The 26,379-nt window shown below is 39.7% G+C and overlaps 1 protein-coding gene across 1 annotated transcript in view; it reads right to left on the bottom strand.

The window, feature by feature from the left end:
* Window positions 1-26,379, bottom strand: part of LOC136874435 (puratrophin-1) — a 1,332,114-nt gene that overhangs the window by 586,472 nt on the left and 719,263 nt on the right. The window contains exon 6 of the mRNA XM_067148069.2: window positions 7,658-7,750. Coding sequence (XP_067004170.2) covers window positions 7,658-7,750 — 93 coding nt within the window. The remainder of the gene's footprint in view (window positions 1-7,657; window positions 7,751-26,379) is intronic.

The raw sequence follows: 26,379 nt of genomic DNA, 5'->3' as shown, positions 1-26,379 counted from the left end.
GAATTAATGAGGCACTTCCAGAAATCTCAGAAATTTGAAACTTGGTACGAGGGAAACTGATGACCCCAGGATCCCTAGAAAAATCGGAAATTCTCAAAATTCCCTGAAGGGGGCACGCTGGGGTGGCTCAAATTTTGGGCTCAGTATAAGAACACAGTCGTATAGTATATCCAAAACGATAACCTATAGGTTTCGTGGGCTAAAAAATTTTCGGGAATTTCCTCATTTTTATCCCCCATCCCCCCAAATCAAGATGGGGGCACAATCTGCGAGACGAGGTAGACAATTGAAATTTGGTGAAATTATAGCTTTTGGTCCCTAACCGACGGGAAAATTCCAAGATGTTCAAATTTTTCACTTTTTACCCCCAAAGATATCGAAATATGGAGGCAATTTTAATGACTGTGCAGACATTCCTTTTGAGCTATTTTTTGGCTAAACGGTAAATCGTATCACAAAACGGATGGCACAATGTCTCTTCAATTCGTAGTGATCTACAACTTTGGTCCTGTGACATTTTGTCGTATCTCTCTCCCTTATAAGTTAAATTTGGCCGTATATCTGGATTGTTCGTAAATTTGGTGATTTTTACAAGTATATTTTAGTGTTTGACACACTTATAAGAATGATAGGATCATCACGTTATGTGCGCACATTGGCACAATTAAGGGACATATGCGTACCAAATTTCATGATTTTAGCTTATACATAAGATGGCAAAATGTAATGTAAAATGTTAAAAATGCACCCAAATTTCACCCTATTCAAAATTTGAACTCAATTTGCCCCCTTAATATGGGAGATACGAGGAAATGGTTTAGAAACAAACATGTAGAGCGATAAATGAGGCGTCGGATGGCGCAAACCGTTTCTTAATATCATAAACCGTTTAGGAGATATGAACCTCGAAGTGGAAGTCTGCACTTTTCAACGTGCTCATGCTTATCCGTCATCTATCTATATATATAAAAGCAAGTCGGGCTGGAGCGATGTATATATAAATATTTAAAAATGAAAAAAAGACGTGAATTAATGAGGCACTTCCAGAAATCTCAGAAATTTGAAACTTGGTACGAGGGAAACTGATGACCCCAGGATCCCTAGAAAAATCGGAAATTCTCAAAATTCCCTGAAGGGGGCACGCTGGGGTGGCTCAAATTTTGGGCTCAGTATAAGAACACAGTCGTATAGTATATCCAAAACGATAACCTATAGGTTTCGTGGGCTAAAAAATTTTCGGGAATTTCCTCATTTTTATCCCCCATCCCCCCAAATCAAGATGGGGGCACAATCTGCGAGACGAGGTAGACAATTGAAATTTGGTGAAATTATAGCTTTTGGTCCCTAACCGACGGGAAAATTCCAAGATGTTCAAATTTTTCACTTTTTACCCCCAAAGATATCGAAATATGGAGGCAATTTTAATGACTGTGCAGACATTCCTTTTGAGCTATTTTTTGGCTAAACGGTAAATCGTATCACAAAACGGATGGCACAATGTCTCTTCAATTCGTAGTGATCTACAACTTTGGTCCTGTGACATTTTGTCGTATCTCTCTCCCTTATAAGTTAAATTTGGCCGTATATCTGGATTGTTCGTAAATTTGGTGATTTTTACAAGTATATTTTAGTGTTTGACACACTTATAAGAATGATAGGATCATCACGTTATGTGCGCACATTGGCACAATTAAGGGACATATGCGTACCAAATTTCATGATTTTAGCTTATACATAAGATGGCAAAATGTAATGTAAAATGTTAAAAATGCACCCAAATTTCACCCTATTCAAAATTTGAACTCAATTTGCCCCCTTAATATGGGAGATACGAGGAAATGGTTTAGAAACAAACATGTAGAGCGATAAATGAGGCGTCGGATGGCGCAAACCGTTTCTTAATATCATAAACCGTTTAGGAGATATGAACCTCGAAGTGGAAGTCTGCACTTTTCAACGTGCTCATGCTTATCCGTCATCTATCTATATATATAAAAGCAAGTCGGGCTGGAGCGATGTATATATAAATATTTAAAAATGAAAAAAAGACGTGAATTAATGAGGCACTTCCAGAAATCTCAGAAATTTGAAACTTGGTACGAGGGAAACTGATGACCCCAGGATCCCTAGAAAAATCGGAAATTCTCAAAATTCCCTGAAGGGGGCACGCTGGGGGGGGGCTCAAATTTTGGGCTCAGTATAAGAACACAGTCGTATAGTATATCCAAAACGATAACCTATAGGTTTCGTGGGCTAAACAATTTTCGGGAATTTCCTCATTTTTATCCCCCATCCCCCCAAATCAAGACGGCGGCACAATCTGCGAGACGAGGTAGACAATTGAAATTTGGTGAAATTATAGCTTTTGGTCCCTAACCGACGGGAAAATTCCAAGATGTTCAAATTTTTCACTTTTTACCCCCAAAGATATCGAAATATGGAGGCAATTTTAATGACTGTGCAGACATTCCTTTTGAGCTATTTTTTGGCTAAACGGTAAATCGTATCACAAAACGGATGGCACAATGTCCCTTCAATTCGGAGTGATCTACAACTTTGGTCCTGTGACATTTTGTCGTATCTCTCTCCCTTATACGTTAATTTTGGCCGTATATCTGGATTGTTCGTAAATTTGGTGATTTTTACAAGTATATTTTAGTGTTTGACACACTTATAAGAATGATAGGATCATCACGTTGTGTGCGCACATTGGCACGATTAAGGGACATATGTGTACCAAATTTCATGATTCTAGCTTATACATAAGTAGGCAAAATGTAATGTAAAATGTTAAAAATGCACCCAAATTTCACCCTATTCAAAATTTGAACTCAATGTGCCCCCTTAATATGGGAGATACGTGGAAAGTTTTTAGAAACAAACATGTAGAACGATAAATGAGGCGTCTGATGGGGCAAACCGTTTCTGAATATCATAAACCGTTTAGGAGATATGAATCTCGAACTGGAAGTCTGCACTTTTCAACGTGCTCATGCTTATCCGTCATCTATATAAATAAAATCGTAACGACCGTGTGTCTGTACATTGATTATTTTGGCGAAATTTCCGTACAGTTATCCGTTTCAGGTGTAATAAAGACCATCTGCATCATTTTTAGCTTTGGTGTCTGTTTATCTGTTTGTTTGTCTGTTTGTCTGTCTGTCCTTCTATATCTTGAAAATACTGGATATATTTCCACCAAACTTCATATTTAGAATCCACCTGTCCTTGGGTAGGTTTTAGCGCAAAAAATAAAATCGTAACGACTGTGTGTCTGTACATTGATTATTTTGGCGAAATTTCCGTACAGTTATCCGTTTCAGGTGTAATAATGACCGTCTGCATCATTTTTAGCGTTGGTGTCTGTTTGTCTGTTAGTCTCTTTGTCTGTTTGTCTGTTTGTCTGTCCTTCTATAACTTGAAAACTACTAAATATATATTTCCACCAAACTTCATATTTAGAATCCACCTCTACTTGGGTAGGTTTTAGCGCAAATATCGTTTCTAAATCCCTGAACTGTGTGGGTATTTTCACGAAACCGAAACCATGATTTTGCACTCCCTCAAAATATACACAACCGACCTTAATGGAAATCAACCTGCCTTAATGAAAATTAATTTCTAAACCTTTTTTTCTCATGTGCATCATTTCGATAACAGGATTTAGTAAGGGAGATATCATTAACGGACCGTTTTTCGGTACAAATCCCAGCGGACTTAACGCAAGAGCGGGTGCGTGTAAAGCGTACTTTTTACAACTTGAGAACTAACAAGATATTTGAACCAAATTTTATATATAGCATCCATCTGTCCAAGGGTAGGTTTCCTTGGTGTCTGTTAGTTAGTTAGTTAGTTAGTTTGTTTGTTTGTTTCTTTGTTTGTTTGTTTGGTCTGTTTGTCTTTCTCTAACTTGAAAACTACTGGATATATTTCCACCAAACTTCATATTTAGAATCCACCTATCCTTTGGGGAGGTTTTAGGGTAAATATTGTTTCTTAATCCCTGAACTAATTGTGGGTTTATACGAAACCGAAACCGTGATTTTGCACTCCCTCAAAATACACACAACCAAACTTAATGGAAATCTACCTGCCTTAATGGAAATTAATTTCCAAACCTTTTCTTCTCATGTGCATCATTTCAATCACTTACAGGAAAGATAGTATGATCAAACTCTACACGAACATTGGCCCACCCAGTACCCATATGTGAGCCAAATGCTATGTCACATAATTATCTGAAAAGTAATGCAATGTAAGATAATCTTACACAAATTTCTACCTATTCAACGTTTCTGATTCAATCTGACCCATGAATAGATTAGATGCGAGAAAATATCATAGGACCAGCCATTTAGATCGCTAAATACTGCGCCTTACGGTACAATCCTTTGTCGAGATGACGCACCGTTTAGCAGCAGTTAATCTGTAAATGAAGGTCTGCAATATCTGTATATATTCATTGATGTCGATTTGTAGCGATCGAGAAATGATGTGTCTGCTATTGTAATCAGTACTCCCTACACCGACTTTGACTGCTGGCAGTAGGAATGGGGTCCTTCTCCAACTCCTGTGTAACTGGCATTAGTAAGGAGGGCCTACCATTTTAATGAATAATTCACTTTTCGATTTGTCTTGCAGAAGGCAAGGGATCATGCAGTTTTGTTCGAAAGTCCCCTACTCTATTGTGTTTGGCTCTAGGCCAGGGTGCCCGCCATTATAAACAAATGTTCCAATCTAAAATTTGACTAGCATTAGGCATAGTGGCCTGCTATTTTCATGGAAACTCACTAATTCTGTGTGACTGGCAGTAAGCTGGCTAGCAGCAGTAAAAAGGGACTGTCATTATAATGATAACTGCACAACTCAATTTTGACTAGTGGTAGGGAAGTTGCCTGGTATTATAATAAAAACTCAACTGTAACCTGTCTGAAAGTAGGAAATGGGTCTGCCATTGTAACTAAAACTCCCCAAACCGATTGTGACCGCGCAGTAGGCATTGGGGCCTGCAATTATAATGTAAACTTGCCAACTCGATTGTGAATGGCAGTAGGCAAGTGAGCCTGGCGTTATCATCACAACTCCGCAACCCTCACTTTACATTGGAAACAACGTATGTGGACCTCCCCATGCTATTTCTCGGATAAGGCTAAGAGACGTGCAATTTTAAAACAATCTCATTTGCTGCACGCACAGTATTTACGTCGATATCCGTATACAATGTAGAATACCGTAGCGAAGCACGGGTACATTTGCTAGTCTATTTATAAATGGCGAAAAATCCCATCTCCCCACTGTGACTGCGGTGCTCCCATACATTTTGTTCAGTATATTGTGTCCGATTTTCAGCTGGTAACACCTGCAGCCCTAGAAGGGATCAGCACTTTAGAACTGCGGCTATAAGCCTTTCCTTGTTATGTGCATATGCGACGAATTGTACATAATATTACCGCCCAACAAACAAACAAACAAACAAACAAACAAACGGATAAATACATTAATACATAGATTAATAAATAAATAAATAAATAAATAAATAAATAAATAAATAAATAAAGTACATTAAAGAATAACGTCCTCGTCATAGTATACCTCCTTTTATTTTTTTAAAGGTGAAAATCGAATATTTTTTGCTAGTGGCTTTAAGTCACACCGACACAGATAGGTTTTTATGGCGACGATGGGATAGGAAAGGCCTAGGAGTTGGAAGGAAGCGGCCGTGGCCTTAATTAAGTTACAGCCCCAGCATTTGCCTGGTGTGAAAATGGGACACCACGGAAAAGCATCTTCAGTGCTGCCGACAGTAGGATTCGAACCCACTATCTCCCGGATGCAAAATCTAATATTAAAACTTGTTTCGACCACAATTTGTATTCGTTACAGTCTATATTCGCACGTGAAGAAAATTGTCGATAGTAAAATACTCGTATTGTTTTCTGAATGTGTTGCTTCAATTAGTACTCACACATTAATACGAAAAAACAATGCCAGTGCCAGTATATGTACCTTCTGCATTACAGTTAATATCGAATGACCTGGTAACCTTTTTTCTTTTCGGATTTACTCTAATTTTCACGGCCAGTGTCCTTAGTGTTGATTGTTAATCCGTACATACATACATAAATAAATTAACAGACAATTAAAATCTATCCACCATTTCATTATTTTGTTCGTCTCTTAGTACCAGTACATAGAATTTCGGTTAGTGCAGTGGCTTAGCTTCTGGCTTTCGAATTTTGATTAATTCTAGGTGGAATTTTCATCTAAGACATCACGTGGTGTCAGGAAGGGTATCGGAATTTAAATTCCTATCAAAACTCAAAATGAGCCACGGTAGGCCCAGAGACCCCAGAATGACCTGTGTTAAACTGAAATTATTATTATTATTATTATTATTATTATTATTATTATTATTATTATTATAAATACTGAATTCTAGTCGCATTTTAATTATATATAGCTGTTGTCGAGTTCGTATTAGGGTGTTGGGACTTCTTTAGTCATCGGTCACCTGCACAATATGTACTGTATGTAACAACTGCGCGCCAACCTGTGTTATTGCGGCCTGTGTCCTGGTATGAGTAATATTAGGATAGGTGTCTCAGGAATAAGAATTACAGCAGAAACTACCAAAGCACTTACATGAAGTGAGGAACATCTAACAACTCGGCGTATCAACACTGAAGATAACTGTCGGTATCTTCTTCTTCTTTTTCTTCTTCTAGTCCTTGTCCCCAATTACTTTGCATCGCAACTACGTCTGCGTTAAGCTCAGTTTTTTTTGGTTAGTACTTTAACGTCACATTAACATAATGAAAGTTTTCGGCGAGCAAGGATGGGAAGGGGGCTAGGATTGGGAAGGAAGCGGGCATGGCGTTAATTAAGACCATACCCAGCATTTTCCTGGGGCGGATGGTAGGGTTCGAACCCACCATCTCCAGAATGCAAGCTCACAGCTGTGCGACCCTAACCGCACGGCCAACACGCTCGGTAAAAGGTCAGTTTTATGGCACTGTGTCTTTCCTGATGCAAACCTTATGTGGTAGGAAGTATTCGCTAACCGAGCTAGTGGCTTCGGGGTTTGGGTCACGTAGCTTTCGGCTTGAATTCGGCAGATGGTGGTTTCGAACCCCACTGTCGGCAATCCCGAAGATGGTTTTATGTGGTTTCCGATTTTCACATCACGCAATCTTATCTTCTCGTCCCCATAATATTTATCTGCGTGTATGAGACGTAAAGTAAATTGTACAAGAAAAAGTCATTCACTACTGCATGTTTCTGTGGTGATTAGCAGTGTGACGTGTTGTACAAAAATGGGGATGTGTATTGAGATGAACACAAACGCCCAGCCCCCGGCCGGCCGAACTAAACTAATGCAGCTAAAATCATCGATTCGACCGTGAATCGAACTCGTGACCCTCTTAACCGAAGACCACTACGCTCACTATTTAGTCAAGGAGCTGGGCGTAATTGCTAATTGTAGTGTTCGAAACCTTTATCTAGAAATTGGGTAGTTTTAATGCGTATTGTAATGTGTGTACATATTCTGGCATGACGATGGGTTCTAGATAATAATCAGCAGAATTTTACACCATATTTCGGGGAAATTATTTTTGATATAATATATCTGAACGGTGAACGAACTGACAGCACTCACCAGGTAAGTTGATTCCTGACATTAACAGCTTCTCTGGCAGTTCGGTGATGCTCTTTGGAGGAACCAGCACTTCGGTAGTGTGGGGTATGACATCTGGAAAGCAGAAAGGTTCCAAATTATACATCTCAATCAAGAAAACAGAGTTATTTAACAATAAGTTAGTATAATGCCACAAATAATAATAATAATAATAATAATAATAATAATAATAATAATAATAATAGGCCAGATATTATTCTAATCGATAAATCAAAAAGATCCGCATCCCTTAGAGAAATTGCTTGTCCAAATACCTCCAATCTACAAACAACAATAGCCACAAAGATATCAAAATACACAGAACTGGCAATAGAAATACAACGCCTGTGGAAACTAGAATCAGTCACCACAGTTCCAATAGTAATATCATGTACCGGTGTTATTCCAAAATGCTTCCACAGCTCTCTGGCCGCATTAAACCTGCATCATCACACATACGTAGAACTACAGAAAGCCACCCTCCTGAGCACTTGCCACTTTGTGAGAAAGTTCCTAGGAACGACTTTTCCTCTGACTCATGCCAAACAGCATGAAGTTCCAGGCCGCAGTTCCAGTAATACTGAAGAACAGATTCCCAAAACGGGGACATAAGAAGTCTGAAGTTGTTTGTATTTATTGTATGAATGTATCTGTTGTAATTATTTCTGTTGTAAATATTTGTACACATATGTACCTGTAGTTTCATAATCAAGAAGGCGACTCCTTGCTTAGGCCGAGTCAGCTCATTATGTTACCGGCATAAGCCGAGCCTTCCTAAATTGATATTAATAATAATAATAATAATAATAATAATAATAATAATAATAATAATAATAATAATAGAGCTGCTGGGTGTGATAATGAAAGCAAGCAAGCAAGCAAGCCTGTAGTTATTTGTGATCATAAAATCGTGATCATGGCCACGCAACCTTCAGTTTTGCGAAGCATCCAAACCACAGGGATGTGACTTTTCATTTCAAAAATCCCATAAGCATTGGTTGGGATTTGAACGTTGACCACGTGGCGAGAAGCGTGACAATGCCACGCAGATATTACGCCCCCTGATACTGATGAGAGTGATTGTTGTTTGGTATTTATCTTGAATTGCGGGAGGCACTGTATTCAGTCCCGAACTCCACTACGAACTTGATGACGAGGTTTGCTCCGTTTTAAGAAGACAATCAAGGAGATTTCAGGTCTGAAAGTTAGTTTATAGTGGCCTGATATTAATGACTGTGTGGAAACTTGATTTCCAGTCCTATTCGCCGGCATGCGTATGAAATGGTTCAAGGTCTGTAGCGTCAATGGGTGAGTTTTTTCCTTTGTATCGCGCGAAGTCCCCTTCTTTTTCCCTATTTATTCACAACACTCTTAATTATACTCTAAAACATTCGATGGGATTATTAAATCCTATGTCTCAGTTGAGATGAAGAACTCGTGCTTACTATTGTGTAGGTGGAGATAGGGTGATAGGTCAAAAAGCAAATTGCGTTTCAAAGGCGGATCAAGAACACTGTGCTTTACATAAATCTTTATTTTAAACAATGCAAACGCTGCTGTTGCCACAGTGTGGTCTGGAGTGGTTGGACGGCGGCCGAACCTAGGCTAGGCTACGTCCTTCCACTTGGAGGCATGCGTGTGTCTTATGAAGCAATGCCCTGCAGCTAGCTGATGTGTGTACGGATAATGATCAGACCAGCTTCTCTTGAGACTCATACAGGTTCTTAAACGGCGGTGTTTACAGAATATTAAACATCTATACGCTCGATTACATTACATTCCTTGTCTGATAATTATGTGCTATAACCTCACAAGTGGGCTCCTGGGTCATCTTCCCGCTGCGTAAGGAGCACACACATTACACAATTCTTGACCCCACAACCTGATGTAACCGCAACTCACTGTATCTAACATGCAGATTACATCAGTGACTCACAAGTGCTGACGATGCAGTTTGGATCTTTAAAAGAAAGGGATGTTTGCATATATGGTACATTATTTTAATATCATTCGTTGCCCCTTGAAGGAAATGCCATACAGTAGCAAAAAAAAGTCTTGAAAATTACGTATGAAATAAGAAGTTCTAAACGGAGTAGTTTAGCAATTCCGTTTTAGTTTTAGAGGTAATAATTTGCAATTTACCGTTGGCAACATCCAGGAATACAAGCACGAGAGAATAGAACTATGGAAATCACTGTACATAATCTCTGGCTCAGGAAATTCCCACAGAGAAGTAGACGCACCTTCAGTTACACTACATCATTTTGTGTCATCTCGATCTGATTACCTGTAAATGGCACCCATGGCTTACTGATACATAAATAATTTTGGAACCTGTGCATACACTTGTGACCGTGGGGGTGCTACAGCACAAAATGATTACTGCCACTTTGAGTCATCTGACTGCTCTGCTAGGACAGTTTGCAAGTGTAGTCCATATTGTCATCTTGGATAAATCTTTCCGTTCACTTCCCTGAACATTCTACCAGCCATGTTCCTCTGTCGATATATACATACACCTATTTCGATGCAATAGGTTGCACACCTCAGACTTAGTACCTATGATACCAGCAACCTATCTTGAATAATTTTTAACTGTGTGTGTGATGGAAAGTGAGCGTCTTCAGTTATCTCCTAACGACTTCGCAATTTTCGTCACCTGCGTTTGTTTCTTGTTTTATTGTTAGAGGTAAATTATTGAAAAACCAGAAGAAGGAATTTCTTCAAAGAGAGCTTACCTTTGCTGCTTCACTTTGGGTTTATATAAATACTAGTTGTTAATTTGTCAACTGAACGTCATTAATTTATCTCCTTTCCTTGATTTTGCTTGGACCTTAGTTTCTGAATTCTGTTGTTATAAATTTGAGTAAATTCCTCTGTTGTTCTTATTGTGAGTAGCCAACCAAAGGCCGTCACAGCATCTAAAATGGAAAATAATATTGAAACACCACCACGGTGACAGATGAATGCACACGTTCCAAAATTATATGAAGGTCGAGTCATAAGTCATGGCAACTATTTTTTCTCGTGAACAGGACACAATACGGAAAATCTAAGATATGCATTTGGAAATACAGGGCATGTACTTATGCATAGTGCCTGGAGACAAATTCTGACTTCAAGAGATTCTTGTACGAAAGTGACAGAACACAGGCCATTGGTAAACATTGTTTTATTATGGTATAGACAGCAAATGCACAAGACTACGTACAAAGGATAGGTCTCCACTGGTTACAGACCTTCGAAGTAATCACCCAAGGTTTCCACTGTGCGCTGCCAGCGGTGGGGCAGGCGCTGAATACCATTCGCTGCATGTGTATCGCTAACTTGTGACATCTCTCTCCGAAATGCTGTTACGATGTCCTCTTTGTTAGCAAACCGTTGTCTACGTAATGGCTTCTTGTCTTTGGGGATTAGATCATAGTCACACCATTATCCGTACATCTTTGTCCATGGATACTGGACGGCCTGGGAAGGCAAATCGACAGTTGATACTCTACCCCGCTTGGAACGTCTCCACCCACCTCGCCACTGTTCTATAGGGCATGGCATGCACACCTAATGCTTCTCGCAGCTCTGCATGGCATTGGCGTGCATTTCTGCCGCGGAGAACTGCTACAATCGTTGCTCCTGCTTGTTGACTTCCATTTTGTGACGCTCTCACTCACACACTGAACTTGGGGGCATGCTTACACCCACACTGTTGTTTACATACACCATCTAGTGGCGTCATTCGCAAGTAGATACCGTACGTTTCCAAATGCATATCTTAGAATTTCCGTGTTGTCTCCTGTTCGCGAGAAAAAATAGTTGCCATGACTTATGACTCGACCTACGTATATCTATTAGTAAGCCACAGGAGCCATTTGCAGGTAATCAGATCGAGATGACACAAACCCCTGTTTATTTAATAATAGTTATAAAAAATTAAAAATATGAAAAAATAAATCAAGCGTTGTAATTTAGGACCCAACTGTGAAGATAAAATATACATTAATTTACAATCAAGCTTTTTACACAAACGGCACCAATTGTGTTATGGAGTTCATAGTGATGAGGATATTAAAGATTAACTTTTAGAACGCGATTGTCAAACAGCGGATATTATAGCCCAGAGGTTGTAGGAATTGAGATATGCTGTTTGATAACATGATAAATAATAAGCTCTCTTCCGGTTGACGCGTTTATTACCAGAGATGACATATCACGTAACGACGTGTGTCAACAAGAAAGATTGTTATATACTGTGTATCTGATACCAATTACTGTAGGTAATTAAAGGAAAAAGATAGTGAGCACCTTGCCCATAAATAACAAGTATCTACGTGCGCATACTTCAAGAAGGATACTGATGATAATTATGACAATCGTCACAGTGAATCACATGTATGCACGGAAGAGTAATCTATGGATAATCTCACTTCGTACACACGATCACTTACATCGAAGAGCAAACAAATATATTTTAAGAAAACTAAGTGCGCCTGAATATGAAATAAGAGGGAACACCAAAACCTGAAATAAGGTACTTTTTTACCATTTGCTTTAAGTCGCACCGTCACAGATAGGTCTTATGGCGACGATAATATAGGAAAAGCCTAGGAATGGAAAGGATGGGCCATGGCCTTAAATAAGGTACAGACCCAGCATTCTCCTCGTGTGAAAATGGGAAACTACCGAAAACCATCTTCACGGCTGCCATCTGTGGGGTTCGAACCCACTCTCCCCCGGCTGCAAGCTCACGAAATAAGACACTAACATGCAAGGTTAGATTCAGAGAGGAAGCCCAGTGGGCTCTCGATCATCCTCTCCACTCCCAAAAATTCCCTCTGCCTTTCTAAAATTCGATTTATTTATACGAATAATTCACTTTGCAAGCCGAAATCATTAGCTTAAAAATAGAATTGGCCTGCCTGTATACTATAATCATATGAAGATTTATAATAAACAATTAAGAAATTTGTTCAAACTTTCATTGGAAGTCTACGCTGAGTTAGACTCGAGTGAGACAGTGCATTTTTTTTTATCTTACTGAGGTGTGTAGGATTAGGGGTTGGTTAGGTGGAGCTGGTAAGGAATAGAAACATACTGCAGTGCTTACTTTTGCGGTAGGATATGTATAAATAAAGTTTTAACAGACCGGCAATTTGTAATTTTCAAATCCTGAACAACCACCATGCCCGTAAATTTAGGATAGCACTATTAGTACTTTTAAGACATACCGGACCTGAGAGATATAATGCGAAATATCAACTCATCGACAAGATTCTGGATGCCCTCTTCCCTCCCCCAATCCAAATTTCTTCCGCCTTACATGGCGAGTAGCTCTAAAGACGAGAAACAGAATACACATTTTTTAAAGATATAAAAGCTAAATGTGACATTTTACCTCACTGTCAATATCTTAATCATAGATGTGAAATGCTACCTTACAGCTGCAGATGACAGTGCAGAGGCGGGTGTTGCGTCCAGATAATACAATATATCAGCCAGGTCTGTCTAAATGTATGGCAGGTTTTGATAGCTATCCACATTCCCTATTTTTATGTGGAAGGAACTTTCTCAGTGTCAACTTTCCTCTTGAAATTTTATTCTGTAATACTCCTAAATGCACTGACATTGCTCCGTGGATGTGCAACAAGTATTGTCAGCCAGCATATCCATATATTAATCTCGACTTTAACTGTGATTTCATCGCTAGACCTAGCATTTGACTATAACGATGCAAAGTGTAGTAGTAGTAGTAGTAGTAGTAGTAGTAGTAGTAGTAGTAGTAGTACACGTTTTTCGTGTTGTAAACCTTCGATTCATAAGAACTATCTGCTTCCAGATTTCTGTCTAAAATTGTGACAGACATCTTCAGTAACAATGGACGAAGTTTATTCCAAGTCACCAAGGTAGCAACTGCGGTGTGACGAAATATCGAATGAAGTAGATGACCTGGTGAGCACAGCCCTACATTCTACCTATTCTATTATCACTCGTTCTGAAATCTGAATAATGTTTATAGTGTATAATTCGTCGAATAACTGCTAGTTGTCATATGCACTTCAAGCTGTCGCCACATGAAATGCATACAAAATATGACCAAATGTACAGTATTCCAGTCATGTTGATAGATGAGGATAACACACTCCTGGAGATACTGGAGCTTTGTCCAAGATCAGTTCGGAACTAATCCTTTGCTCAAAAGCTATGAAGGAAAGAACTGAATTCTATCGTACTGCGCGTTTGACTACGGAAACAATAGAGTAACAGAACTACAATCTGTAAACCTTGCAAGGCGAAGAACAGCATGTGCTCCCTCCTCAGGACTATGTTGAGGATGTTTTAGAACATAGGATAAGTGTTCTATGTATCGAAGTTTTAGTTTGATATTAGGTTCTTTATTTTTTTCTTCGCCTCTCGAGACAAGATTAAAATAACAAATTATCTTAGCACCTTCCAACGATTATGATTTTTAAGAAACATGGAAGACACCAATGTATGAAGATAATTTTGTCACCCAGGAATTTTATATTCTTTTCATTCAGACTCGTACTTATACGTATACTACACATAGGAACAATAATTGCGCCCTTTATGCGTCTAACACACGCATACGCTACTAAGTGTGTGTGTGTGCTTCACATAATGTTTAAACTCAAGTTCCCATCTTATCAGCGCATTCATTTCACTGAATTCTTCAACTAAAATTCCTATCTTAATTGGATCTTACCTGTAAATCTATTTCACCGACTTTTAAAAACGTTCTCTTGTTGTCTGTTCATCTACTTCACTTATATTTTAAACTTAGAGTATCATCCTAGCAGTGCATCTACTTTTCGGAATCAAACTCAGGACCTCATCTTACCATTGATTCTACTTCACTGAATTGTTAAACTCCAGGCACCCACTGTATCTGTATGAACGCTCTCATAACCCTTCCAATCAGCTGCGGGAGAGATCCAAAGTCGATGAAGTTACTTTAGGGTTCGATTTCCTTCTGTATCACGAGTTTAAGACTGGTTTGAGGCTCTGGAGCGAGGAACACACAGCACTGAGAATCAATCGAGATTACAAGTCGGTTAAAATATTACTCTCTGTAACTATGGAAACTCAAAGAACTTTGGAGGATGGTACGTGATCGTTCTCTTCTCAGCCTAACCTGAATTAATTACAGTACGGGCACTGCAAGTATTATTGGCACACTTTATCTTGGTGCATTTGTGTACTTGGGTGAGGAGTAAGGAGGGAGCTGTCCCGGTTCCGACAGTACTGCCAATTGAATGAAAATGAAATCTGAATTGAATCGAGAATATGGTCGATCGATATGAAGTTTCTAAACCGTTATCATCTTAAGCCAACAACTATGTCACATACACATTATATAAAATTTCTCGATGCGAATCTTGTACCAAGCACGAATTATGTAGTTTGGCTTTGCTGTGTAAACAATAACAGTACTAGTGCGTAAAGTGTACGCCAGATGTCGCACAAGGATGCTTAAGCAATTCGTAGTTTGTGTTTCAAAGTTTGCCAGTGCGAATCTCGAAAATTGCCGAGGTCGACCGATTCAGCATTAGTGTGTAAATGCATCCAGATAAAGTGTGCCGATAATACACAGGTTTAGGGACGTATTATCTGACTAGAAAATGTAAAACAGGGAGCGAATACACACAGTGAGAACTCGCTTGTCAACATACATCCCCTCGCGCCATGATTAAGAAGATATACTAAGCAGGTGATAAGAAAACCCAAGGTATGATGCTGCCTCGTGAGGCAAGTTATGCCAGAAACCCAGCGACGTGATGAAAACGACCAAAAAACTGGAGTTATTGAGGGTGCAAGGAAGGTGAAAGATGTCGGAAAGTTATATTTTCAGGGTTTTCATTCTATAACAATCTACAGACCTCCGTCTTTCATTTAAGCTATCATTCATTATCAGCTTAATTCAGAGTGCCTTAAATACCATTTTCAATAAAACACTCCATTGGATCAAGTGACTACAGCTGTCTACTGACATTTAGTTTTTGATAGCGGAAGTGCACGTTTTTCTCTTCATGTTCCTGTTCATTGGTGACAAATGTGTAGATTTCGTTCAATGCGTCTTCATGATATTGGCTAAAATATTCTTAAACAAGTACCTTCACAGACAAACTCAGAATCCCAATGACAGTGTGAATAATTCGATTTGGACTCAAATTTCCAACAGCGTGTTCGTAGAGATCTGCACCTTGTATTTTGAAGTTCATGGTGCTCTGGTCACATATAATGAATGTTATATCATAAATTGTGAAGTGTTAGCACAATTAGGGGTAATGGGTCTACCTCTTAGCGGAAGGCCTCGGGTTCGATGTCCTCTCAGCCTGCATGACTGAGATAGCGGCCCCGGTCTAGAAAGATAAGAATAACGGTCAAGAGGATTCGTCACGCTGACCATGCATTACCTCGTAATCTGTTGGCCTTTGGGAAGAACAGTGGCCGCTTGGTAGGACAAGACCCATCAGAGCTATAGCGCCATGGTGGACGAGGTTTGAGTTCTAGAGATTACTGAATCCCCTTATAGAGCATTTGCTGTGTCACAAAGAGTTCGTCACTCACACATTTTACGTGGATCAAGCGCCGACTGAAATGCTCGAGTGGTGACTTACCTCCATACTGTACATTTTAGTTACAAAGGTACTCTTTTGAAGCAAATCAGGAGCCAGTGTCTCACAGCAGCACCTGCAGACCTCACAAGCTGCTCGGTCCTAATAAGGTTCACCACCAACAGTACAAGTGTTCATACATGGGCGCTGTTCGTACGCGAACCAACTCCTTGAATATCCAAGCTTTGTAATAAATCAAATGGCTGTGTTAAAAATACAAATTGTAACTGAGGAGAGACTTAAGAACAAAGCAATGAAACATACGACCAATATGTGATCTAATGTGAGACAGACAGCCACCTCGAAGAGATCCTACTTGCGATATGGTGTTTTTGACGTCGCACCGACATAGATAGGTCTTATGGCGACGATGGGGTAGGAAATGGCTAGGAGTGGGAAGGATGCGGCCGTATTCTTAAATAAGGTACAGCCCCAGCATCTGCCTGATGTTAACTTAGAAATCCACGGAAAACCTCTTTAGTGCTGCCGACATGAGGTTCGAACCCACTATCTCCAGAATACTGGATACTAGCCGCACTTAAACCACTGCAGCTATGGAGCTCAATTTATTGGCTAATGGGTTAGATCCCAGCTAAGACCGGAGGCATTTCAGGGGTGTTTAAATGAGACAACAGCATATCATGTATTCTGGCACGTTAAATAATACCTTACTCTGGCACTTTGCATAGTAATACTCCACTTAATGGTACATACGGCTTATATCGGCAGTGTGTTTGCGGGCCTGGACTGATGCCATCAAGGCCTTAGCTAGATAATCAAGGCTCAGTGAACTAGATGTCCAGCTTTGAACATTTTGTGCATAGTTGTATTATCTTTATTTTTAATGTTTGCTTATTTGTTTTGATTTGTATTACACATATCACTTGTCACTCAGTGCCATACGCTACATAAAACAAATAGGCTGGAAGAATTCTTAGATTCTGAAGAAATGATTTATAATTGTTCTCTCATTCAAGATGTTGGTGGGTGAAAATCTCACCAGCAACCATCCTTGAAATGGTATTTCACAGTCTTTCAACTACACTACAATATCGGCTTTCTTAAAGTCATAGTTGCTTAATTTATAATTCTACCTCCAAATTACTAGCAAATACCCGCATTGGAACAGATACAGCAGTAAGACAGTTGACACAATTAAAGGAAGCTATTTATAATAATGATACAAACCCAAAATATCTACACCAATTGTTCTCTTACAACCGGAGCACCGATTTCCATTCAAGCCCAAATAATTGTAGATTACAAGTCTTTCAATTCTCAGTCCTCCAAAATTTCTTTACTCCGTGGAAACTCCTCAGTCTCTTCCTTAAAACTCTCATGATATTTCTTCTCTTTAAAGGTTCCCACACTTAGATGCAGGGTAACATATTTTCAAAATCTTTACAAGTAAGTACATGTATATTTTTAATAACTAATTTATTTAGAGTTAGTAATAGAAATGGTATTTTAAGAACGGCTGTTAGAGGATTCCATTCGACCTTCGTCTCGAGTCTACCGGTACGCCACTTAATTTCGATAGCGCTGTATTGAGGTGGGGGGCTACGGGTGCATGTTTTAAACGACATTAGTATGTCTATAATATTATATGGTCTTGCTCCCAGAAATTCTAGTCTTTTGAGCTGAAGTAATTTGGAGAATTTACTTCTTCAACGTTCCCTTCCCATTTTCAGGTCGCACCTACGTAGTTAATGGAAACACGAATAATAATAATAATAATGTTATTTGTTTTACGTCCCACTAACTACTTTTTAAGGTCTTCGGAGACGCCGAGGTGCCGGAATTTAGTCCCGCAGGAGTTCCTTTACGTGCCAGTAAATCTACCGACACGGGGCTGTCGTACTTGAGCACCTTCAAATACCACCGGACTGAGCCAGGATCGAACCTGCCAAGTTGGGGTTAGAAGGTCAGCGCCTTAACCGTCTGAGCCACTCAGCCCGGCACACGAAGAATACTCGTGGGAGTAAACATATCACACTTGGAAATTCACATGCGAAATGCCTTTTCCACTTCTTATACGTTGAAACAGCCAGAAAAATCAGTATATCAAATATTTAACGTCTTACAATCGTACAATTTCTGTTCCCGATACAGTTTCAGAGTACTGGGTACGTCGTAGTAATGAGAAGTGGCACCCATTGAAAGAGTGGGTCAAGGACACTACCACCAACAATTAAGACGTCTGGAACCTGGTCATGCCTCAATTCACCGTTCCTCTAATTGCTGAAGACAAGAAAATTGACGGGACACCGTTAGCTCCGTGATCGACAAACAACTCGGGGAAAAATACCACATTCTGAGTCTGGATTGTCGTCATTCTCGAATTATTGATTTAGTTAAGGAACTACGGGTGTTTCTATTTATTATTGGTCGATAGTACTATCATCATCATCATCATCATCATCATCATCATCATCGGCATTAGCCAATTCTATCAAAATTATGTGGTCCCTTCGGTTCGTAAGTCGAAATAATTCTTCCCAAGGTCTTTTCGGGTGGAACGGTTTTGTGCACTGAACTCCAGCGATCTTTAGAATAAATCCATCCCACCCGTCAAGTAGTGTTCCTGTTGATCTCAGCAGGTCTTTTCGACTCCACTCCAGTACCAATTTCGTCCGTCAACATTGTTCGCCTACTATCATCTCAAGGTAGCTGTTCTCTCAAGGATACCATTGATTGTGACCGACCTGAGTCTTTTTCATTCTCCCTATATTCCTCTGCAAAACTTAGCATTGACCTCTCATCTTACCCCTTTGGGATATTCTGAGTTTCCCTGTTGTACACTCATTGTGTCTCTGAGTTCCACAGCCATATGTAAGCACGTGGACAATGCACTGTTAAAAATGATTTCAGATTTATTGTAAATATACACCACTACTGAGGTTGGATCTGGTAAAGAAGTCCTGGGAAAATAAATGAGTACAGTCTCAAGATGTTTCTTAACCCCTGTGGGTGGGGGACGCAGACGAAGAATACACCCACGGTATTCCCTGCCTGTTGTAAGAGGCGACTAAGAGAGGCGACCAAGGGATGATTGAATTAGAACAATGAATCTACTTGTGATTAGTACCATCACGGGGGGGGGGGGAAGCCATGGGTCGCCTTTACATGCGAGTAGTACCACTATATTAGGTACACAATAGGTTTGTGATTAGTAGCAGCAGAGAGCGGTTCACTGTGGGTTTCCAGTACCTGTGATTAGTACCACTGTATTCGGAACATAACGGGCCTACATGCTTGTGATTTGTACCATTATGTGAGAAACACCACGGATCTGGGCGTTGGCTGTGATTAGCACCACTATGTGCGGAACATCACGGGCTTACGTTACTTGTGATTTGTACCCACTATGTGAGGAACACCACGGGACGGTACGAGTCCCTGTGATTAATACACCTATATGAGGTGCACCATGGATTTGCGATGCCTCCGAGTGGCGCCATTATGTGAGAAACACCATAGGTCTGCGTTACCTGTACGACGTACAATACTTGTGAGTAGTACCATAATGTTTGGAACACCGTGAGTTTACGCTACCTTTGATTAGTTGCGCAACTTGAGAAATACCATGGTCCTACATTACTAGCGATAAGTGCCATTATGAGGGACCGTTGACCTTTAGACAACTAGCATCATCGATTCACGATAGTGTTTTGGAAGCAGCCCCTTGGTCAGTAATATTGTTTCTGAGAAGATGAGGCATTGCGGGTCGGATCCACTGATTGTTCATATTCATCCATTCATTCTTCATCATCACGTTTTGAATTCTGGTCAGTGGATGAATTTTGTACTTTTAAATTGTCATTGCATTTCGTTTCATTAGGGGCCGATGACCTAGATATTAGTCCCCTTTAAACAACAAGCATCACCATCATCTTCATCATCATCATCATCATCATCAAGATGTTTCTGGACTGAGTGGAAAATCCCAGAGAAACTCCACAGTAAGCATGGCCGCTGCTGAAGTCGGAATTCGAACCCTTAAACTTTGAATGGGCGGCAAAACCTTAAATCTTCTCTTAAGGATGGGTAACCTCATCACTAGCTTCTCAATAAGGTGGAGTCATTCAATCCCAGACATCGAGAATTGCATTTTTGAAATGGACGATAAAGAGAAGCTTGTAGGCGAGAGTGTTTTAGGCTTTTATAGAAATTCCGTGACACATTTTAACACAGGCACCTATAGAAAAGAATTACGACTATTTGCATCATGATGTAATTATGCCAATCTTTTATTGAATTTTATGATAAATTTATACTAATACAGCTCAAATTCGAGGTAATTCACATTAGCACAACTATTTGACCTTTATAATGTGTATTACCTGCCCAGACCTATCTCTGGTGATATACAGCGCACAGGTTGTACTTTGTATTCTGGTATGCGCTAGATCAGGTTTGCTGCTTTCATTTTTCTGTCTTAGTCTCATCCTTGGCGTTGATATGAAAGTGACCGAGGTAAGAACAATGCTTGCAACACCATTTCTTACGCAGCCAAACCCTGTGACGAATGGTATCAATTGTTGTTCACAGGATCGGTTATTGTATGAATTTCTATTTTTCCTATTTTTTTGCCATTTGCTTTACGGCGCACCGACACATGGCGACGATGGGATAGGAAAGACCTAGGAATACGAGGGAAGCGGCCGTGGTCTTAATTAATGTACAGCCCCAGCATTTGCCTGGTTTGAAAATGGAAAAACCACGGAAAACCATCTTCAGGGCTGCCAACAGTGGGGTCGAACCCACTATCTCCCGGATGCAAGCTCACAGCTGCGCGACCCTAACCGCAAGGCTAACTCGCCCGGTGTGTACGAATTTCAGTGGGTTAACAGACTAATAAGTAACAGCACCTTGTAGCTCGGTGAGGAAAGGAGCGGGGAACTACTTCACTCTTCATTTCCCTAGTACGCTTCTTCAGTGACTCTTGGGCTAACTATGGCAGCTGCCTGCCGATCTGTTGTCTGTTGAGGATCCAACCACCCTTTGGGTTGAAAACTCAACATGCAAAGTATATTAAAGGAAATTGTAACATACATTGCAATTTGTGGCATTAAATTTCTCATACATGAAGTTTACAATTCTGCACTGTTGCGGTACATAGCCACATTTCTAAAATTTTGAGTTAGCGTTCCTTTCTGTTTTCTCTTGGCATATTTTTGTCGGCAGAGTGAGAAAAAAATTTCTACTACGCAAGATGTCATTGTAGTCTATTTTAAAAAATGCTATTGCTCGTCTTCCCCAAGACAATTCTCCTGTGAACTCATTGCCTTAAATAACCTCATTTTATTCATCTGTTCTTACCCTTTGCAGAGATTAATAATTTACTAGTCCATGCTGTGCCAATAAATTCAAGTATTTACTTGATAGAATTTTGCACTGTCTACGCCAAAAACATCTTTAAGTGGCAGGGACGCTGACACCGGGCGTCGAATTGTGACTAGAAGATGGTAAAACTTCATATTTTTTGGAATATTATTTTACAATTTGCTTTAAGTCGCACCGACCCAAATAGGTCTTACGGCGACTATGCGAAAGGAAAGGGCTAGGGGTGGGAAGTAGGCGACCGCGAACTTAAGGTACAGTCCCGACATTTTTCTGGTGTCAAAGTGGGGAACTATGGAAATTGCACCTTTAAAAAAGTCAGGGAGGCGACTTTGCTGTTGCTATGAAGGGCAATCTTAGATTTAGCTATGAACGTTGACTCACTTAAATCGAAGATACCTACGACCTTCCTGATTCACTTAAGTCGAAGGCATATCTCACCACCTTGATTTTGTCACGGTGGTCGTCATAGTATAAAGCTGCAATCACCAGGAACTCCAACGTGTTCCTTTGTATTCTGTCAGCAGCCTCCCACGAATGCTGTTAACATTTCTCCAGCTTGTAAGTAATATGTAATATGTGTAAAAATCAAAATAACTGGTAGCTCCACATGGATTTACTTAACGGATTTTGAAGAGGGTTTGTTTTAGCCATGTGTGAGATTTTTAAGTTTCACTTAGCCCTATTTTAAGTTCAATAAGATTCACGCTTTAAAATCTTATGGTCATAAAATACAAAAATAATACTGAGATATTGAAGTTAAGAATTCTGGCCCTAGAAATTATATTGTTATTTCATGTTAGTTCTAGCTGCTAATGGTCTTCATAGATGCCAGAGTGTTAAAACTGTGTCCTGTAGGTACGTAACGTGCAGGAAACCAACGACAGGGAGTTACCGAACTCGAACAAGCTAATGTCCCTTACCTCAGTGGAGATCAAACCTTGATCTGGGAGGGGGTGGGGTAGAATTGTGCATAAGGGCAATGATTAATCTACAGTTTCACTAAACATAATTACTGTTGATATCATGATCACAGGCAAAGGACCAACAACTTTAGGTGGAATCAGAACAATTTTCATTTCAAAATTCCCGCATGTGTTGGCCACACTTGGAACCGCAGCCGCCTTGTTTACAAGCCAGTGGCGGAGCTCCTCCTCCAGATGTAAGGTTCGAATCCTGGTGTTGGTGATTGTGGGTACAGTATTCCTCAATTGATCCAAACTCATTCCACACAATCCCTGGGATTAAACCTTGAACCTTATTCTCTAGAATAGGCTAACATATGTAATTAATGCTTAGACTATGCATTAGATTTATGACACCGAGGATAAGCTGCTTTAAACATCTAATGTGAATTGTTCTAGTGATCGTTAATTAGAGATTATGTTGATCTCCTTGAAAGGTTTGTTTGAAAACATATAAAATCAATATATATCAATTATTGCTATTTTTCAAGCGCGGGTACAGGACTTGGAGTCTGCCTCGTCAGTGTGCCCATTGGAGCCCCTCTATATATTGTATTATCTTGTCTCCTGAACTACGGAAAGCTATATTATCTGAGAGCGTGGCACCCTCATTGTTCGACACATCACCCCTCTATCAGCTGATACCCAGCAACTGAGGAAAAAGGTCGGATAAACACAAGATGAGGCAGCTGCGTGTGAGTCAGCGTACCAATTAGCCGGCAGATGTTGGAGGCAGTCTGTTTACAGCACCTGGTTAGCTTGCCTCTGATTTGTTTGCTCACTTTCAGGGAAGAATTCACAAGAGGCTCTTGAAGCCACACGAGCAATTTTGTATTTGCGATGAAATGAAACTGCAAGATTTGTGCAATTTCAATGTACTGGCGTGCTTCACATTAAATACTAGTCTCTCTGTCTCTCTCAAAAAACACACACAAAGTGCATATTCTATATTGCTCTAGTATTCCGGCGCAATCAAGGAAACTTTTCACTTGCATCATTTACCTAATGTAGGTTATATCTGAAGTACTGTAAGAGAAAACGAAAGGCAGAGAGTAGTGAGGAATTGAAGGGATTGCACATTTTCATATATGGTTTTGAAAGCTGCTAGGACAATCGTGCTAATATGTAGTAAAATTATACTTGAAGTATATAACTTGTTTTAAATATGATTTATGTTTTATGATATTTGTGCGTGGCTTCGACGTCTGTAGATTTTTTGCCACTTCCTTCACTATATGATAGGAACCTGCGTGTAAGTGTAATTGCGAAAGTGTAGAGTGTTGGATGTGTGGTAAGGAACGCAGTCCCCAGGCCAGGGTATTAATCATTTACAATTAAAAACCCCTGACTCGGCCGGGAATCGAACCCACGGCCACCGGGTGACAGGCAGACGCGTTGCCCCCCCACACCGCGGGGCAGAACTGTTTTATATATATATTATACTTCTTTACTAGTGTTTTAATGTCGCACAAACACGTCGTAGGTTTACGACGACGCAAGCCTGGGACAGAGGATTGGGAAAGTAGCGGCCATAGCTCCAGCATTTGCCTGGTGTGAAAATGGGAAACCATAGAAAACCATATTCATGGCAGCCGACGGTTGGATTCTAATCCACCACCTCCCGAAAGGACGTTCACAGCTATGCGACCCTAACCGCACGGCCAACTCGCTCGGTTTGAAATATACTGAACATATAACAATGGTATGTGGTTACCTTCCATGCAATGCCCAAGATTTCAAGGAACGCTGGAAATACCATCGTTTTAATGAATGTTCAAATTTCACGACCGCACTGTACTCGAAATAAACTTTCAACGTATTACGTTCGTGTTCATTACAAGTAGTACATATTGAAGAAATGTTAAACACAGAGCAAAAATGGCCAAACGGACACCAGCGCGATCTGAATCCACAACCATTTTTGTTCTATACCTAATATCTCATCAATAAGTAAGAAATGTACTGAACATGACCTAATACTTTGAAAGTTTATTTCGAGTGAATTTTGTTCTGAATCAGTCTTTTAATTTACACGGAGTTATCGCATTTACTATCTTCTCAATACCACCGACCTCAGCTGAGCTCGAATTCGCTCTCTGCGGAAGAGGAAACAGCTGACAACCCGACTGCATCATTGACGTGGCATTATTATTATTATTATTATTATTATTATTATTATTATTATTATTATTATTATTATTTGTGAAGAACCAGATACTTTAATACCATGTCATTTATATCAAAGACAATATCCTGAGACAGGCTATTTTTCTTCAGTTAATTTACCCATCGTTTTGTTCTACAGCAACAGGTATCGTACTATCGTACAGGTGAAAAATAAAATTTTTGAGGACGGTGGATCACGCGATGTACAATGAAGCAGATAATTTTCAAAAGTGTCCAGCAGTGGACAGACTTCGCTGATATTAACTCAATGACGTTCTGATCACTCATCTGAAAGAAGCTAGTAATATACAAATCAGTTTTATTTCGAATCTGTTTTTAATACTGCATTCAACTACGAACTTTATGAACATATACATTGTAAGTTGTAATACAAGCAAGTGCCTTTGATGGCGAAACCTAGTGTTTGCAGTGCAATATGTCCTTTGGTATAAGCTAGAACAAATTTGTTACTTTCATTGATCTGTCTCAGTCTCACCCTTACATTTTACAACATTAAAGCGACTGAGGTATGAGCGATGCTAGTAATGTTATTATTTATGCAGAAAGTCCCTGCTACGTATGAAGTGAACATGTCGCTGGTGGGATCATTTGATACGTACAATTTAGTGGGATTGGCAGACTGATATGCAATAGCAACATCTGGCTCGGTGAGAAAAAGAAGGGGAAAATTACCTCACTCTTCATTTCCGTAGTACACCTCATCAGTGACACCTAGGATATGTATTATGCCTTATGCCATAGCTGATGAGGATTAAACCACCCTTCAGGTTGAATACTCAACATACAATGCAAGCATGTTTATATTTCAAAGAAATCATGGATGTGCACAATCATGAAGTTTCACAAACTTATCGATATAAGAAGTAGATATCATTTCCGATTGAAATTCCTCTATGGTAGAGATACATGCAACTCATCCGCTGATTGAGAGAACACGTTCCAGGTGGCATTGGGACCAGTAGAGATTTTATCCTCGGTGAATAGCAATTTACATGTCGAGCAACTAGGATGACATGGTGGACTGGTAAAGGTGTTACACTAACTCAAGTTTGACCGAATAATCTATGCCGGATAAAAGCATAATATTAAGTAGTGAACAGCAATATTAACGCTGAGGTGATGTATAATTCATCCTCCAACTACACCGTGTAATTCAGGTTTGGAATGAAGCCATACTAATATGAGATAAACCTATACCTGAGTACAAAAAAGCTCCATCAGAACAGTAAATCGCTGAACATACTTTTCATGGTGTGCGGACATCAGCAATACCGGTATTTATTTTAATATAGGAGAGCGATTTGAACTAAGATCGAATATGACTACCGTATACAGTATATTAATATTTTTGTACAATAAAGAACTATCTTTTCTTGTAAGAAAAACATACGTTTAGTTCGTCAGTTGTTACCTGAAGCATCTTGAATATTCAATAATGTATTCTTATGATATACGGTACCGTATACATATTTAAGTGAGGAACGTTAAAGTGCGCATTTGGACCTAATAGAAGTTTAGACGTTGAGTAGATTGTGGGCGGTACTTTTCTTTGACTGTCTTAGAATTCTGCAGGAAATCC

Source organism: Anabrus simplex, chromosome 5 (assembly GCF_040414725.1).
Source record: "Anabrus simplex isolate iqAnaSimp1 chromosome 5, ASM4041472v1, whole genome shotgun sequence".
In the NCBI taxonomy this organism is placed as follows: domain Eukaryota; kingdom Metazoa; phylum Arthropoda; class Insecta; order Orthoptera; family Tettigoniidae; genus Anabrus; species Anabrus simplex.
The sequence above is the reverse complement of the archived record's forward strand: the minus strand, read 5'-3'. Positions and strand labels throughout refer to the sequence as shown.